General features: G+C 39.4%; 1 protein-coding gene across 4 annotated transcripts in view; it reads right to left on the bottom strand.

The window, feature by feature from the left end:
- The window catches only part of LOC128690369 (protein shuttle craft-like), a gene marked incomplete at its 5' end in the record, with an annotated part of 249204 nt that extends 230900 nt beyond the window's left edge, over window positions 1-18304 (bottom strand). For all 4 annotated transcript variants that reach the window (XM_070089620.1, XM_070089621.1, XM_070089622.1 and 1 more), the window contains 2 exon segments: window positions 2218-2381; window positions 18079-18304. In XM_070089620.1, coding sequence (XP_069945721.1) covers window positions 2218-2381; window positions 18079-18304 — 390 coding nt within the window.
- Between the last annotated feature and the right edge of the window lie 446 nt (window positions 18305-18750).

Raw genomic sequence — 18750 nt, 5'->3', positions numbered from 1 at the left:
ATTTTGAGGAACTTTTAAATGTTGAGGAAGAAAGGGAGGCAGTAATTTCATGCACTGGCCAGGGAGGTATACCATCTCTTAGGAGTGAAGAAGAGCAGAATGTAAGTGTGGGGGAGGTACGTGAGGCATTACGTAGAATGAAAGGGGGTAAAGCAGCTGGAACTGATGGGATCATGACAGAAATGTTAAAAGCAGGAGGGGATATAGTGTTGGAGTGGTTGGTACTTTTGTTTAATAAATGTATGAAACAGGGGAAGGTACCTAGGGACTGGCGGAGAGCATGTATAGTCCCTTTATATAAAGGGAAGGGGGACAAAAGAGACTGTAAAAATTATAGAGGAATAAGTTTACTGAGTATACCAGGAAAAGTGTACGGTAGGGTTATTATTGAAAGAATTATGAGGTAAGACAGAATGCAGGATTGCGGATGAGCAAGGAGGTTTCAGAGTGGGTAGGGGATGTGTAGATCAAGTGTTTACATTGAAGCATATATGTGAACAGCATTTAAATAAAGGTAGGGAAGTTTTTATTGCATTTATGGATTTAGAAAAGGCATATGAAAGAGTGGATAGGGGAGCAATGTGGCAGATGTTGCAAGTACGTGGAATAGGTGGTAAGTTACTAAATGCTGTAAAGAGTTTTTACGAGGTCTTAGTAGGTCTTAGACAGGGATGTGTAATGTCACCATGGTTGTTTAATATATTTATAGATGGGGTTGTAAAAGAAGTAAATGCTAGGGTGTTCGGGAGAGGGATGGGATTAAATTATGGGGAATCAAATACAAAATGGGAATTGACACAGTTACCTTTTGCTGATGATACTGTGCTTATGGGAGATTCTAAAGAAAAATTGCAAAGGTTAGTGGATGAGTTTGGGAGCGTGTGTAAAGGTAGAAAGTTGAAAGTGAACATAGAAAAGAGTAAAGTGATGAGGGTATCAAATGATTTAGATAAAGAAAAATTGGATATCAAATTGGGGAGGAGGAGTATGGAAGAAGTGAATGTTTTCAGATACATGTATTTAAGAGTTGACGTGTCGGCAGATGGATTTATGAAGGATGAGGTTAATCATAGAAATGATGAGGGAAAAAAGGTGAGTGGTGCGTTGAGGTATATGTGGAGTCAAAAAACGTTATCTATGGAGGCAAAGAAGGGAATGTATGAAAGTATAGTAGTACCAACACTCTAATATGGGTGAGAAGCTTGGGTTGTGAATGCAGCAGCGAGGAGGCGGTTGGAGGCATTGGAGATGTCCTGTCTAAGGGCAATGTGTGGTGTAAATATTATGCAGAAAATTCGGAGTGTGGAAATTAGGAAAAGGTGTGGAGTTAATAAAAGTATTAGTCAGAGGGCAGAAGAGGGGTTGTTGAGGTGGTTTGGTCATTTAGAGAGAATGGATCAAAGTAGAATGACATGGAAAGCACATAAATCTATAGGGGAAGGAAGGCGAGGTAGGGGTCGTCCTCGAAAAGGTTGGAGAGAGGGGGTAAAGGAGGTTTTGTGGGCAAGGGGCTTGGACTTCCAGCAAGCGTGCGTGAGCATGTTAGATAGGAGTGAATGGAGACGAATGATACTTGCGACCTGACGATCTGTTGGAGTGTGAGCAGGGTAATATTTAGTGAAGGGATTCAGGGAAACCGGTTATTTTTATATAGCCGGACTTGAGTCCTGGAAATGGGAAGTACAATGCCTGCACTTTAAAGGAGGGGTTCGGCATATTAGCAGTTTGGAGGGATATGTTGTGTATCTTTATACGTATATGCTTCTAAACTGTTGTGTTCTGAGCGCCTCTGCAAAAACAGTGATTGTGGGTGAGTGAGGTGAAAGTGTTGAATGATAATGAAAGTATTTTCTTTTTGGGGATTTTCTTTCTTTTTGGGTCACCCTGCCTCGGTGGGAGACAGCCAACTTGTTGAAAAAAAAAAATCATAATAATAATAATAAGTATAGCTGACAGAAATGCTGCACATCATAACAGATTTTTCTAAATGTATAAAAATTGTAAACCTCTACATTAATTAATCAAATATAATGTACCTTTGGTTTAAAACAATGGTTTATTAATTCAGAATTGAGAGACACAAGATAGCAAAAACAAAGCTCTTCTTTAGTAATTATACACCAGATTAATTTTACAAAATGAACTGTCACTAGAATTATCTGAAGTAATGTAGTTATAAATACATATAGAGTGTTTAACTGCACTGTAACATCTTACTCTGTTGAATCTGAAGTTGACAGTCACCACAAGGTCCTGTATGACAGGACTTCTCGCACTTATGGCCTCCACAATTCAGCAACTTTCCGCACACTCCATCACACACAAATGGCTCCGTCACACTACACTTTACTTCACGTGTTTGTACTCCACATGGACATGACCTAATATCAAGACAGAAAGGAAACAAAATTAAAGTCTAAGCACCTATGAAGTACAGTGGACCCCCACATAACGATCACCTCCGAATGCAACCAATTATGTAAGTGTATTTATGTAAGTGCGTTTGTACGTGTATGTTTGGGGGTCTGAAATGGACTAATCTACTTCTCAACATTCCTTATGGGAACAAATTCGGTCAGTACTGGCACCTGAACATACTTCTGGAGTGAAAAAATATCGTTAACCGGGGGTCCACTGTACATTAATAACTATATACAGTGGACCCCCGGTTAACGATATTTTTTCACTCCAGAAGTATGTTCAGGTGCCAGTACTGACCGAATTTGTTCCCATAAGAAATATTGTGAAGTAAATTAGTCCATTTCAGACCCCCAAACATACACATACAAACGCACTTACATAAATACACTTACATAATTGGTCGCATTCGGAGGTAATCGTTATGCGGGGGTCCACTGTATTTAGCTATTCACACAGGGATGGGATATATTGCATTACCATAATCCTTTCACTGTTGCAATGCTTGAAATTATAACTTATGGCAGTGTTGTGATTAAAAAAAGAAAATCTTTGGAAATGGTAAAAAATCTTTTTCTGAAAGTAATGACACCACAATACAAAACTGCATGGAAAATTCACAGAATAACACAGGCACAAAGCTGGCATTCAGAATGCAATGTGGGTTATGGCAAATTTGCCTACTTTAAGTCCCATTTCAAGACACTTCCATTCCTCAATTCACCTAAATCCTTATCTATTTCACCAGTATACCTTCTGTGCTATCAAGTAAGCATAGGAAACTGCCTATTTATCTATCAAAAACATCCTATGAAGTGTGAAGTGCACAGAAATTGGAATTTGTTGAATTTTATACAAAACTCAGAAGATTCCAATTTAAAAACATAGTCCAAAATAAACACTATGCATTCTAGGCACTAAAGTAACATTTCCTCTGTTCATTTAACCCTTTTAGATTCCAAAGGCAAAATCTGAAGAGGTGCCCCAGTGTCCAAGAAATTTTGATAAAAAAAAAGAAAAAAAAAATTTCTTACAGAATTAAAGATATTTTTGTGAAGGTAATAAAACAAAACAAAAAAAAAAATCTGATCAGTACTTACAGAGATATAGAGGTGGGAAGTTGACCCAAAATAACCGGGTGGCGGCAACATCAGCGACTTCCACAAAATCGCATTTCTTTATTTTATGTTTTTTATACGTACTTTTTTTCTTCTCTTTTCTAATTTTTTCTTTTTCTAGTAACATTTGTGGCTTGTGAGACCAATATTGCATATAATGCATATAAATACACTCCCTGTATTGAACACAATAACCACACTAAAGTTATTACTATTACAATATTGTTTACCAGTACATGTATTGTTTACAACAATAAACATGCACAAATGTTGTATATTACTAATGTTCTATTATATATTTACAAATGTACAGTCACTGGACATATTTCTAGAACTGCTGCAGTCTGTGGAAGTCCTTGAAACAAGGTATCATGCACAGAGGTACCTTACATTCCTCACACATAAATCGAGTGTCTTAAAGTCTTTGTTGCCGTCGTTTTGTTTGTGCACAGACAACACATCTCTTCTTAGCCCATTTCTTCTTAGTTGCCGGAAGCTGTATTAGGAAGTGATCACCTTCCCTCCTCAAACGCTTGGGTATTTCCTGAGGAGTTCGAGGACGGTTTTGTATAGCAGGTGTTGTTACCTGGTACATACTTCATTATGAGTTGTCTGACAACAGACAAACAAAAAATTCAGCATACGGTGGTCTGTTGCTGGTCTTTATTTGGTACATATTATATGCATTGAGCATTGAAATGTCCATGAGATGGAAGAAAAGTTTCATGTACCACTTGTAACTCTTATGAACACAACCAACAAAGCCAATCTGCATGTCACATTTGTCAACCAAACGCATGTTTTGTGCATAATCAATCTCTGTCACTGGTTTTCGAATATGTTCATTAGTCACTATCAACTTTACCAATGTCTTGCATTTTGTTAGGATGAATGGTTGTCAACAATGTCACATCTTGTTTGTCATGCCACTTTAATGCCATGATGTCACTGGCAGTAAACACCAGCACCTCACCAGCACAAGTGCCTGCGTTGAATCTGGGCATATGTTTACGAATAGAACGCACTGTGCCACACATCTGTCATGTTCACTCGTAAGAAATCACTGAGTAAAGGGCTTGTGTACCAGTTATCAGAATATAATGTATGCCCCTTACCAAGATAAGGTGCCATCATGCTTCTCACTACGTCACCTGAGATACCCAATAACGTCCTGGTATCTTTCAATGTTTTACTTCCTGTGTATACAATAATATCCAATACCAGGCCACTGTCACAGTCACAGAGTACAAACAGTTTTATACCAAAGCGTTTCCTCTTGCTCGGTATATACTGCTTGAACGACAGTCTACCTTTGAACAAAATCAAAGACTCGTCAATTACAAGATTCCTGAATAGATAAAAGTACACGTTGAACTTTTGTTTCAGAAACAAAAACATTTCTAATCTTGTATAACCTGTCACTTCTGTCAGGCCTGGTTTTGTCAGAGAAGTGCAACATACATAACAGTAAAATAAACCTGTTCACTGGGATGATTTCACCGAAGGCCGGGGTACAAATTAGCCAATCTGTGGACCAGTATGATTTCATATTATGCTTCTAGACATGAGGCATAAGCATTATTGTTGCAAAAACCAAATACATTTCAGCCATAGTTGTCTCTTTCCACCAGTGTAGTCCTGACTGTGGTGGTATGATCATACGTATTTGCCATGGTTTACTCAAAATACTCGTTACTTTCCCTGACAATAATTTCCATTAAGGGCTGGTCAAAGCATATTTCAAAGAATTCCAGTTCATTTGCAGTGTTTCCAAGGGAACAAGTTGGTAGGATTCTACTTTGAGAGCCATCAAACTGGTGGGGATTGGGAACAAAATTGGGATTTTGCTGCCAATCCCAGATATGGTTTGCTGGTGGATACTGGACATCATAAGCTGGTTGTGGTTGTAGTTGTAGTTGTGGTGGGGGGTGACTGATGCTCCACTTTGTCCTTGAGCTGAGGAGTCAGCAGCGTGGGTCACAGCCTGGGCTGGTGAGTCATGCATGGCCATGGCACTACCACCACCACTACCACTATCACCAATACCACCATCTACTGATGCCTGTGGTTTATCCATGCCAAGTGCAGCCATATCATCCTCACTTTCACTGTCTATTCCTGGAGCACGGCCACAGGATGTACTCTGTCCCTTAGACATTGTATGGGAAACACTACCCACGCGCATGCGGCGGCGTATATACTGACGCTTCACTGGTGAATATGATTCCTCACTATCACTACTTGAGTGATCATCAAGAGCAATAAAATCACAGTCCACATCACTATCAACATCATTACTGAAGTCTGAGGCCTGGCTATGCAAAAATATTAGTTTTCTCTTGTGAAAAGGTACAACTGAACATGACTGAGATGTGCCCACACCAGAGGTAGAAGGGTGAGGATCGTTAGGATTTTCTGCACTATTTTCGATATCTTGGTCATTGCTTTCGGTCACTAATCGATCAAAGCCATAGAATTCTTCTTCATTTCCACTTCCATCAGAGTCAGAACTATCAGTTACGAAGAGGAGAGTCCCAATTCGCTTCGGAGTGAGAGCTGCCTTGCGGCAAGGCATGGTGAACAAAGGTTACTGAAGCAGCATTCCCACAATGCCATGCGGGCACCTAGAATTTTTGTTTACAGCGCACACACACACACCACGCAGACCCATTCTCTCAGATGTAGGCCTACCAGCCTTCTTGCACTAAATTTGAAGCCACTAGAATTTTGGCATAGATCTATGGTTTGGACCCTCAACGTATAGCCATAGATCTACGGCACGGACCCTGAAAGGGTTAATCACATCCTCAGGCCTCTTCTATATTACACTTGCCTTGCATTTTGAATCCAGCATCACACACATACAAAAAATCTAAATTTTACCACATTTTTTTGGATTAATAAAATATAACCAGGAATAATTGGTCATTGTTTATGGTGTGTCAATAATGGAAGCAGACATAGTAAAAAACCATGAAACAGACCGGAGGTGGTGGGTAGAAGGGCCATACCCATTCTCACAAAAACCATCAATTGAATATATCAGCTACTTTGAGCTCAATTTCAAGTTACATACTTCTAGTCCTGAAACTGACCAAAATCATCTCTCCATCAGTAGTATGTCTTCAACACTATCAACTGATAACAAGAAGCAGAAAAAAAATCTTAGAAAACAGCTCAAAGTTGAACCGCATGTGGGAGGACTATTTTATACTGTGCATGCTCACCCACACATCTATTCTCTCATGGCTTGGGAAAAATCTACTGCTCACAGCATATTTAAGGGAAAGTAGATACATTAGCAATGCTGGTGTCAATAACACAGATATATGTGAGAGATAGAGAGAAGTTTCTGGATGATTTAGAAATATAACACTTTTTTTTTTTTTTCAACAAGTTGGCGGTCTCCCATCGAGGCAGGGTGACCCAAAAAAGAAAGAAAATCCCCAAAAAGAAAATACTTTCATCATCATTCAACACTTTCACCACACCCACACATAATCACCGTCTTTGCAGAGGTGCTCAGAATACAACAGTTTAGAAGCATACACATATAAAGATACACAACATATCCCTCCAAACTGCCAATATCCCAAACCCCTCCTTTAAAGTGCAGGCATTGTACTTCCCATTTCCAGGACTCAAGTCCGACTATATGAAAATAACCGGTTTCCCTGAATTCCTTCACTAAATATTACCCTGCTCACACTCCAACAGATCGTCAGGTCCCAAGTACCATTCGTCTCCATTCACTCCTATCTAACATGCTCACGCATGCTTGCTGGAAGTCCAAGCCCCTTGCCCACAAAACCTCCTTTACCCCCTCTCTCCAACCCTTTCGACGACGACCCCTACCTCGCCTTCCTTCCCCTATAGATTTATATGCTTTCCATGTCATTCTACTTTGATCCATTCTCTCTAAATGACCAAACCACCTCAACAACCCCTCTTCTGCCCTCTGATTAATACTTTTATTAACTCCACGCCTTTTCCTAATTTCCACACTCCTAATTTTCTTCATAATATTTACACCACACATTGCCCTTAGAGAGGACATCTCCACTGCCTCCAACCGTCTCCTCGCTGCTGCATTTACCACCTAAGCTTCACACCCATATAAGAGTGTTGGTACTACTATACTTTCATACATCCCCTTCTTTGCCTCCATAGATAACGTTTTTTGACTCCACATATACCTCAATGCACCACTCACCTTTTTTCCCTCATCAATTCTATGATTAACCTCATCCTTCATAAATCCAAACCGCCGACACATCAACTCCCAAGTATCTGAAAACATTTACTTCTTCCATACTCCTCCTCCCCAATTTGATATCCAATTTTTCTTTATCTAAATCATTTGATACCCTCATCACCTTACTCTTTTCTATGTTCACTTTCAACTTTCTACCTTTACACACATTCCCAAACTCATCCACTAACCTTTGCAATTTTTCTTTATAATCTCCCATAAGCACAGTATCATCAGCAAAAAGTAACTGTGTTAATTCCCATTTTGAATTTGATTCCCCATAATTTAATCCCACCCCTCTCCCGAACACCCTAGCATTTACTTCTTTTATAACCCCATCAATAAATATATTAAACAATAAACGTTAATCTCCATGGGGTAGTGAAGAAGAATTCTTCCTCCGTTAGCCATGCGTGTCGTGAGAGATGACTACAATTCCGGGAGCAAGGAGCTAGTAACCCTTCTCCTGTATAAATTACTAAATTTAAAAAGGGAAAATTTCATTTTTCTTTTTAGGTCACCCTGCCTCGGTGGGATACAGCTGGTGTGTTGAAAAAATAAAAGTGGCGCCTATGCTAACCTTCCTATGGTGTAGAAATATACCTAGTTGGACGAATCTTATTGTGGCTAGCTGGTCCAGTGGCTAACATGACAGTCTGGAGTTCTGAAACTCTCTGATCGCGGGTTCTATTCCCACTCGTGGTATGGTTTGTTTGCAATCGTGTCATTACAATTTCGTGAGTCATGGGTCTTAACACTTGGTGTGTGCCGTATTAAAAAAATCTGGGACTACTTAGTACCTTGTGGGAGCACCAGTTCAATTGAGTGCCAGCTAGAGCAGTGTGGCAAACACCAGGGATTAAGATGTTGACCCTGAGTTTAGTGGCCTTGAGATGAATGTGATCGAGGAAATATCAAAACCCTCAGTAATAACCCATGTGCAACATCCTTTCAATTTTGATACCACTGGTAGTGTTATCCTGCCAAAATGTCCTATAACCTATGCCCTAATTAAAGGGAAACAATTCTGTAACGTGTAATATCTGTTTGGCAGCCCGGCTGGCTGGCTGATTGACATTGGCTGTCTATCTCTGTCTCTGTCTCACAGGTACACATAAATACAGTTATACATAGTCTAAATTACCTAGGATAACCCATATTTTCAGACAAAGTGCTATACTGTGATTGTAGATATAAGGTATAATAAGCATGACTGGCAAGTAATAGGCATTTTCACTTGTTCAGGAATCACACATGACGACTCTGCATCGTGTGTAATACCTGTTGGTTTATGAGCGGCTCTCTCTCTGAGACAGAAAGAGACAAGCAGACAGAGACAGGAAGACAGATAGATAAGCAGAGACAGAGATAGAGAGACAGATACAGACATGTTTATGTGAAACGGTGAAAACAAATAAAGCCAAGGCAGTGCACGATCATTAAATGTCACTCCACTGCTGCACTGTCAGCAGTGGAGTGACTCATCTTACACCGTACTTCAAGGAGTTTCATATACAGTGGCACCCCAGTTTTCATCCTTAATCCGTTCCAGAAGGTTGGTTGAAATCCAAAATGGACAAAAACCAAAGTAATATTTCCCGTAAGAAATAATGTAAATCCAATTAATCCGTTCCAGACACCCAAAAAAAAAAAAAAAAAATTTATAGAAAATAACTAATTTTACATACAGAAAACATCGAGAAATATAAAGCACTAATTTTAATGGATAAATGAACATTTAAATCACTTTTACCTTTATTGAAGACTTGTTGGCATATTCTTTATGAGATCTGCATGCAACTGCCTTGCCTTTACACAAATTATCCCCTCCACAACACTATCTCCTGCTAACTGTTTTTCGATGATCCACACCACAACAACAACTCCACATCTTCAATCGTTTGTGATCTCTGTTTCATTAGCATATTTACCCCCTTTTGCAACATCAGCTTCCTTGATTTTTACTTTCTTTGCCAGGATGGAACAGTGTTGATTTGGATTTCCCATACAGTCTGGTGAGCATTGCCACACATATGCCACTTTTTTATTTTGGTACAAGCTCTTTCCTGAATTCTACTGTGTTTCTCACCTTCTTTACCAAAGGGCTGGCACTCGGAACTTTCTTTGGCCCCATTGTGGCTTATTTCGCAGTCGCCCTCAATAAACAAGTACCAAAAACAATGAATGAATGCGTAGAGTATCGTTCACTTGACAAGTGACAGAGGCAGACTGAGTCAGGCGGCAGCGGCCCAGGCAGGCAGACGCATCTGATATGGACGATATCCGAGTCAATGTGCAAAACCCAGAGTAAAAATTTGCCGAAAAGAGTAGTTGAAATCCGAACTGCACAATATTCGGACCAGATGAAAACTGGAGTTATACTGTATACTCCAGCATGCTTAAAACATTGCTGGGACCTATAAATACTTTGTATATATTTCTAGCCAATAATATGTGACCCAGGTAAGTGAAAATGTTCACCTGTCAGTGTGTTTGTCATTATTTGAGTACTATTTCAGTACCTATTATTAGTGTCAGAACAAAGACCAGCCATGAAATCACAAGAACTATGACAAATTGTAATTATCAGAGCATGAAAATTATATAAAATAAAAAAATGAGGAAAAAAAAGGTATATCAACAACATTTCTGCAAGTGGCAGGACTGCATGTTGCCATCAGGTGAGCATCCAGCACCAACTTTGCAGCCTTATAGCTTGGTAAGTGCTGACTCTAATTTTTTTTTGGGTCTTATTACACAGAAAATTGCCCTCTTTAATTAAAAAAAATCAAAATATTTGGAGTGCTGGCAGTGAGAACATTCATCTACGTTTGAACCGTTTACAGGTTAATATCTCAGCAAGTAGCTAGTGACGAGAAAATAATTTCTTTTGGTTTCATTAATGGAGAAAAATATGCTCTTTTTTTTTTTAAATCACGACAGAGACAGCTCTTTTAATTTCAGGGGTCACAACAGTTAAAGGTTTAAACAAAGCTTGTCACTTAGAACTGTGTAAATCTCAGTTTACCAATGTAGCAGATGTTGCAAGTGTATGGAATAGGTGATAGGTTACTGAAAGCAGTTAAGAGTTTTTATGAGATAGTGAAGTTCATCTCCATGGAGACGAATCCTTCCTCTGCAAGCCATGTACTCACTTATTTGTGGTTGCAGGGGTCGAGTCATAGCTCCTGGCCCTGCCTCTTCACTGACTGCTACTGGGTCCTCTCTTTTCCTGAGCTTTATCAAATCTCGTCTTAAAACTATGTATGGTTCCTGCCTCCACTACGTCACTTTCTAGGCTATTCCACTGCCTGACAACTCTATGACTGAAGAAATACTTCCTAACATCCCTTTGACTCATCCGAGTCTTCAACTTCCAATTGTGACCCCTTGTTTCCATGTACAATCTCTGGAACATCCTGTCTTTGTCCACCTTGTCTATTCCGCGCAGTATTTTAGATGTCGTTATCACGTCTCCCCTGACCCTCCTGTCTTCCAGTGTCGTCAGAGGCAACTAAAATGCCAGGAGCATTTCTCTTTTTAAAGGCCACCCCACCTCAGTGGGAGAGGGCCAGTGTTAAAAAAAAAAAAAAAGTGAGGCTCATGTTAGGGTATGTAGGAGAGAGAGGGAGATTATTTTCCAGTAAAAGTAGGTTTTAGACAAGGATGCATGATGTCACCATCGTTGTTTAAAATATTTATAGATGGGGTTGTAAAAGAAATGATTGCTAGGGTACTGAGGAGAGGTGTGGGATTAAAATATTCAAAATCTAATAAACAGTGGGAGTTCTTATAATTTCTTTTTGCCAATGACACTGTGCTTGTGGAAGAGTCTTAAGAAATGTTGCAAGGGCTAGTGGATTAATTTGGGCAGGCAAGTAAAAGAAGGCATTTAAAGGGAACATGGAAAAGAGTAAGGTGATAAGGGTAAGAAACATTTTAGATAATTTAGGACTAGATATCAGATTGGAAGGAGGGAGTATGGAGGAAGTGAATGTGTTCAGATATCTGGGAATGGACTTAATGGTGCAGGTGTCTATGAAAGATGACATGAATCACAGAAATGATGAGGGGAAAGGGAAAAAAGGTGAATGGTGAATTGAGGTCTCTGTGGAGACAAAGAATGTTACACAGTACATTTGGCTTAAGGTGACTTGCTGTAGTGGATCCCTAGGCACAAATAGCATAGGTGAGGTAAGGATAGATTACCACGTAGTATAATGCCAGTAGTGCTGTTTGAGGAATAAAGTAATGTATCTTGGAGTGGATGCCAACTCTTTATGGATACTCTTTTTTTAATATGTTGGATGTGGGTGTTGAATTTTAAGTTGCAGTCAAGGAATAGACCTAGGAATTTTCCTTCATTTTGTTTACCATTTAGTTGGACATTAGTTGCTCTGTTCCCAAACATTGTGCAGAAGGTCTTATCAATGTTGTGTGTGAATTAATTGGTACTCATCTAGGTTGACATCTTAAGAGATCTTCATTAATGATGCATGAAATGGGCTTGGGCTGTGTAGGCACAAATTTTATAGAATTCTGTGCAATAAATGAAAAATGTATCTTCTGGTTGGCTTTAAACTTCAAGTGCTGATGTGTTGTCCTCAAGGAAACAACCTCTTGATGTTAGGTTGTGTAAGTTATAATGTACCAACTGTTGTCAAACTGTTGTCTGTGAAACAGTTGGAGAAAGTCACAATGTCTGATTTTATTTGGTTATCCTAGGTTAAATCAACACACGGTACTTTTGTGTGTGTAAAACATCTGTGCACCCTCAAGACCATTATAAAAATTAGTATACCTGGAGAGGGTTTTGGGGGTCAACGCCCCCGCAGCTCGGTCTGTGACCAGGCTTCATGGTGGATCAGGACCTGTTCAATCAGGCTGCTACTGTTGGCCGCATGCAACCTGACATACAAACCACAGCCCAGCTGGTCAGGTACTGACTTTAGGTGCCTGTCCAGAGCCTTCTTCAAAACAGCCTAGGGTCTACTGGTAATCCCCCTTGTGTATGCCATAACTGAGACGTGGTTTAATTCAAAAAGTCGGGACATGCCTGCGGAATGTCACTTACAGGGTTTTAAATTGTTCCAAGTAGATAGAAGTATTGGGAAGGGGGGTGGGGTGGCATTGTATGTCCGAGATCGCTTGAACTGTTGCATAAAAACGGGTATTAAGTCTGAAGTAACACGTACAGAGTCTATTTGGATAGAATTTTCAGAGGGGCATGAAAAATTTATTTTAGGTGTGATATACTGTCCCCCAAACTTAGATAGGGACTATGGGAGACTACTATGGGAGGAAATTGCTAAAGCCACAACGCACGATAATGTAATAATTCTAGGAGACTAACTTTAGTCATATTGATTGGAATTTCTTGACTGGGAATTTAGAATCATACGACTTCTTAGAAGTAGTTCAGGATTGTTTTTTGAAGCAGTTTGTGACAGAGCCTACAAGGGGAAATAACCTGCTTGACTTAGCTCTGGCAAACAATGAATCCCTTGTTAATAATTCAGAAATTTCAGAAGAACTGGGTGCTAGCGACCACAAATCAATTACATTTAGCATTGAATGGAAGTATGATAGTAGGGATAACTCAGTAACAGTCCCAGATTTTTGCTTAGCAGATTACGATGGGCTTAGAGAACACTTATCATCTGTTGACTGGGGTAACGAAGAGAGCTATCAATATGAAAGTTTTCTGTACACTATATATGCTGCTCAAAAGACGTTTATCCCGTATAAAGAAATTAGATCAAATAGAAATGACCCAAAATGGATGAATAATAGGCTGAAATATCTACTAGGGCATAAGAAGGGAATTTATAGGCGTATCAAAAGAGGTGAGGGTCATCTTTTGAATCAATATATTGACATTAAGAGGGATATTAAAAAGGGGATAAGAAAACCTAAAAGGGGCTATGAAATTAAAGTTCCTAGGGATTTGAAAACTAACCCAAAAAGTTTTTTCCAGGTCTATAGAACAAAAGTTAGAGATAAGATAGGTCCCCTTAAAAATAACTATGGGCATCTTACTGACAAAGAGAATGAAATGTGCTCGATTTTAAACAATTATTTTCTCTCGGTTTTTACACAAGAAGACACTAACAATATTCCAGTAATTAATTTTTATAGTGGGCCTGAAGAAGATAAATTATGTAACACCACAGTCACTAGTGAAATGGTTGTTAAGCAGATAGACAGACTGAAGCAAAATAAGTCGCCGGGTCCTGATGAGCTTTTTTCAAGGGTTCTTAAGGAATGCAAAATGGAACTCTGTGAACCATTAACTAATATTTTTAATTTATCTCTTCAAACAGGTGTAGTGTCTGATATGTGGAAGATGGCTAATGTAATTCCTATTTTTAATGCAGGGGTTGCAAGTCGTTACCGTCAAATTACCGCCCAATAAGCCTGACCTCAATTGTAGGCAAATTACTAGAGTCAATTATAGCTGAGATTATAAGAAGCCATCTCGATAAGCATAGCTTGATTAATGATACTCAGCATGGATTCACGAGAGGCCATTCTTGGCAAACTAATTTATTAACTTTCTTCAGTAAAGCTTTTGAGGCCGTTGATCACGATAAAGAATTTGATATTATTTACTTAGATTTTAGTAAGGTTTTTGATAGAGTTCCACACCAAAGACTGTTAAAGAAAGTGGCAGCTCATGGCATTGGGGAAAAAGTGCTCTCATGGATCGAGTCATGGCTCACAGACAGGAAGCAGAGTGTGTCCATCAATGTCGTTAAATCCGAGTGGGGATCTGTAACAAGTGGGGTTCCACAGGGATCAGTCTTGGGCCCGTTGTTGTTTATAATATATATCTATGACCTTGATGAGGGTATTACTAGTGATATGAGCAAATTCGCCGATGACACAAAGATGGATAGGATAACTGACTCAAACGTAGATGTTAGGGAACTTCAGGAGGATTTAGACAAACTCTATTCTTGGTCAGAAAAGTGGCAGATGCAGTTCAATGTAGAAAAATGCAAGGCTCTGAAGCTCAGGAGTGTCCATAACCCTAGCACTTATAAGTTAAATAATGTAGAACTTAGCTATACAGATTGTGAAAAGGACTTGGGGGTTATGGTGAGCAGCAACCTTAAACCAAGACAGCAGTGCCTAAGCGTACGTAATAAAACAAATAGATTATTGGGATTTATATCAAGAAGTGTAAGCAACAGAAGTCCAGAGGTTATACTGCAGCTTTATACATCATTAGTAAGGCCTCACCTTGACTATGCAGCTCAGTTCTGGTCTCCATATTACAGAATGGACATAAATTCGTTAGAAAACATTAAGTGTAGAATGACCAAGTTAATACATAGCATTAGAAATCTTCCTTATGAAGAAAGATTGAAGACTCTTAAATTACATTCACTTGTTAGACAAAGAATGAGGGGAGACATGATCGAAGTGTATAAGTGGAAGATGGGTATTAATAAAGGGGATATTAATAAGGTCTTGAGAATCTCTCTCCAGGAGAGAACCCACAATAATGGATTTAAATTAGACAAGTTTAGATTTAGAAAGGACATGGGAAAGTATTGGTTTGGAAATAGGGTAGTTGATGAGTGGAACAGTCTACCTAGTTGGGTTATTGAGGCTAGGACTTTGGGTAGTTTCAAATTTAGGTTGGATAAATATATCAGAAGGGAATGTATGAAAGTATAGTAGTACCAACACTCTTATATGGGTGTGAAGCTTGGGTGGTAAATGCAGCAGCGAGGAGACGGTTGGAGGCAGTGGAGATGTCCTGTTTAAGGGCAATGTGTGGTGTAAATATTATGCAGAAAATTCGGAGTGTGGAAATTAGGAAAAGGTGTGGAGTTAATAAAAGTATTAGTCAGAGGGCAGAAGAGGGGTTGTTGAGGTGGTTTGGTCATTTAGAGAGAATGGATCAAAGTAGAATGACATGGAAAGCATATAAATCTATAGGGGAAGGAAGGCGGGGTAGGGGTCGTCCTCGAAAGGGTTGGAGAGAGGGGGTAAAGGAGGTTTTGTGGGCAAGGGGCTTGGACTTCCAGCAAGCGTGCGTGAGCGTGTTAGATAGGAGTGAATGGAGACGAATGATACTTGCGACCTGACGATCTGTTGGAGTGTGAGCAGGGTAATATTTAGTGAAGGGATTCAGGGAAACCGGTTATTTTCATATAGTCGGACTTGAGTCCTGGAAATGGGAAGTACAATGCCTGCACTTTAAAGGAGGGGTTTGGGATATTGGCAGTTTGGAGGGATATGTTGTGCATCTTTATATGTGTATGCTTCTAAACTGTTGTATTCTGAGCACCTCTGCAAAAACAGTGATAATGTGCAAGTGTGGTGAAAGTGTTGAATGATGATGAAAGTATTTTCTTTTTGGGGATTTTCTTTCTTTTTTGGGTCACCCTGCCTCGGTGGGAGACGGCCGACTTGTTGAAAAAAAAAAAAAAAATATATCAATTAGAGGGATTGGATTTGAGTGGGACTTGCAAATGAGTGGATAGAGTTATCAGAGCTTATTTCTTGGGTAGCATTGAAAATTAGGTTGGGCAAATGTTTTGTTAGCGGGAGGGATTGTAAAGGACCTGCCAAGTATGGGCCAACAGGCCTGCTGCAGTGATCGTCCTTTCTTATGTTCTTATGTAAGTGGTCCCAGATTTTTTTAACACTGCACACACCAAGTGTTAAGACCCATTCTATGCTGGCCAGGCAGCTGAGGCCAATTGTGCCAAATCTGGAGGCAGGAAAAATAAAACGTTGATCTACGTTTGGAGCACTAGCGGTACTAACGTATATATACGTTTGACCATTTATGGGTTAAATAAAAACATTAACCCCTCCAAAACTATATACCTACCTGCTTTTAACATTTCTATCTTTATCCCATCAATCCCAGTTACTTTTCCCCCTTTCATTCTACCCACTGCCCCATGCACTTTCCCCACACTCACACCTGGTTCTTCCTCACTCCTATAAGATGTCATTCCTCCTTGCCCTATACACGAAATCACAGCTTCCTTATCTTCATCAACATTTAACAATTCCTCAAAGTATTCCCTCCATCTTCCCGATACCTCTAACTCTCCGCTTAATAACTCTCCTCTCCTATTTTTAACTAACAAATCAATTCATTCTCTAGGCATTCTCAATTTATTAATCTCACTCCAAAACTTTTTCTTATTTTCAATAAAATTTGTTGATAACATCTCACCTGCTCTCTCATTTGCTCTCTTTTTACACTGCTTCACCACTCTCTTAACCTCTCTTTCTCTCCATATACTCCTCCCACCTTGTATCACTTCTACTTTGTAAAGACCTCTCATATGCTAACTTTCTCTCTTACTACTCTCTTTATATCATTCCACCAACTTCTCTTCTTCCCTCTTCCACCCACTTTCATGGAACCACAAACTTCTGCTGAACACTAACACTATATTCTTAAACTTACCCCATACATCTTCTACCTCACTGCCTGTACTCTCACTAGCCCATCTATCCTCCAACAGTTGTTTATATCTTACCCTAACTGCCTCCTCCTATAGTTTATAAACCTTCACCTCTTCTCTTACTTGCTGCTTCTATTTTCCTTGTATCCCATCTGCCTTTTACTCTCACTGTAGCTACAAGTAAAAAGTGATCTGATATATCTGTGGCCCCTCTACAAACATGCATATCCTGAAGTCTACCCAACAGTCTTTTATTTACCAATACGTAATCCATCAAACTACTGTCCTTATGCCCTATATCATATCTTATATACGTACTTATTTATCCTCTTTTTCTTAAAATATGTGTTACCTATAACCAAACCCCTTTCTATACAAAGTTCAATCAAATGCTCCCTATTATCATTTACACCTAGCACCCCAAACTTGCCTGCCACACCCTCTCTCTCAACACTTGATGTAAGAGATAAAATTGAGCATTTCTGGGGCACTGTCTAGAAATAATGACTCTCCATTAAACTTAAAACACAGGACAGTAGGGCCCCACTTATATGGCAGGTTAGGTTCCAGGCTACCGCCGGAAAGCAGAACACCATTTATTCCACTTATAAATGCATATAAATGCCACCCCTACCACAATTACTCTCTCACTTGACTCAAAAGTCCCTACACACTTGCTTAACATCTCCCAAAATCTCTCTCTCTCTCCTCTACACTCCTCTCTTCTCCAGGTGCATACACACTTATTATGACCCACTTTACACATCCGACCCTTACTTTAATCCACATAATCATTGAATAAAAAAAATTATATAAAAAATAATTATATAAAGAAATAAAAAAAACTTACTTTTTGATAAAGGCTGTACAGGGTGGACATGGTCCTGGATGGCAAAGAATATTACACTTATGTTTACACCACTCAATCTTACGACTTCGTCCACATATCTCTCCACAAGAATGGGCTATGTCACGCCGATTCCACTCAGGTTCTCTAACTTTTGCACAGAAGCATCTGTATGCATTTGGAACCTTTGGGGTGGAGCTTTGACATGCAGGGCATCTCCAACCAGAATCTGAAATCAAATGTTCTCCATTTTGTACTCTATATTAAAATGCACTGTTCAAACAAACAAATTTTACTACTTTGCAAGATTACATTGAGAATATGAAATTACAATAATGAGTTGCAATGCAAAGAGCCACTATCATGCCTAGGCAGTATGGGCAGACTTAATTTAATGGCTTAAAGACTGCTTAATACCAAATAAATTGATAATAGTTTGTTAACCCTTTCAGGGTTGGTGGAGTACTAGTACGGCTTGCATGCCAGGGTTGGTGCCATACTAGTACACAAATTCTAGCACCTTCAAATCTAGTGAGAAAAAGCTAGTAGGCCTACATGCGAAAGAATAGGTCTATGTGGTCAGTGTGCACAGTATAAAAAAAAATCCTGCAGCACACAGTGCATAATGAGAAAAAAAAAAACTCCGACCGTGTTTTTGCTTTAAAACAGCGACTT

This window comes from Cherax quadricarinatus, chromosome 29 (genome assembly GCF_038502225.1).
Source record: "Cherax quadricarinatus isolate ZL_2023a chromosome 29, ASM3850222v1, whole genome shotgun sequence".
Classification (NCBI taxonomy): Eukaryota; Metazoa; Arthropoda; class Malacostraca; order Decapoda; family Parastacidae; genus Cherax; species Cherax quadricarinatus.
The sequence above is the reverse complement of the archived record's forward strand: the minus strand, read 5'-3'. Positions and strand labels throughout refer to the sequence as shown.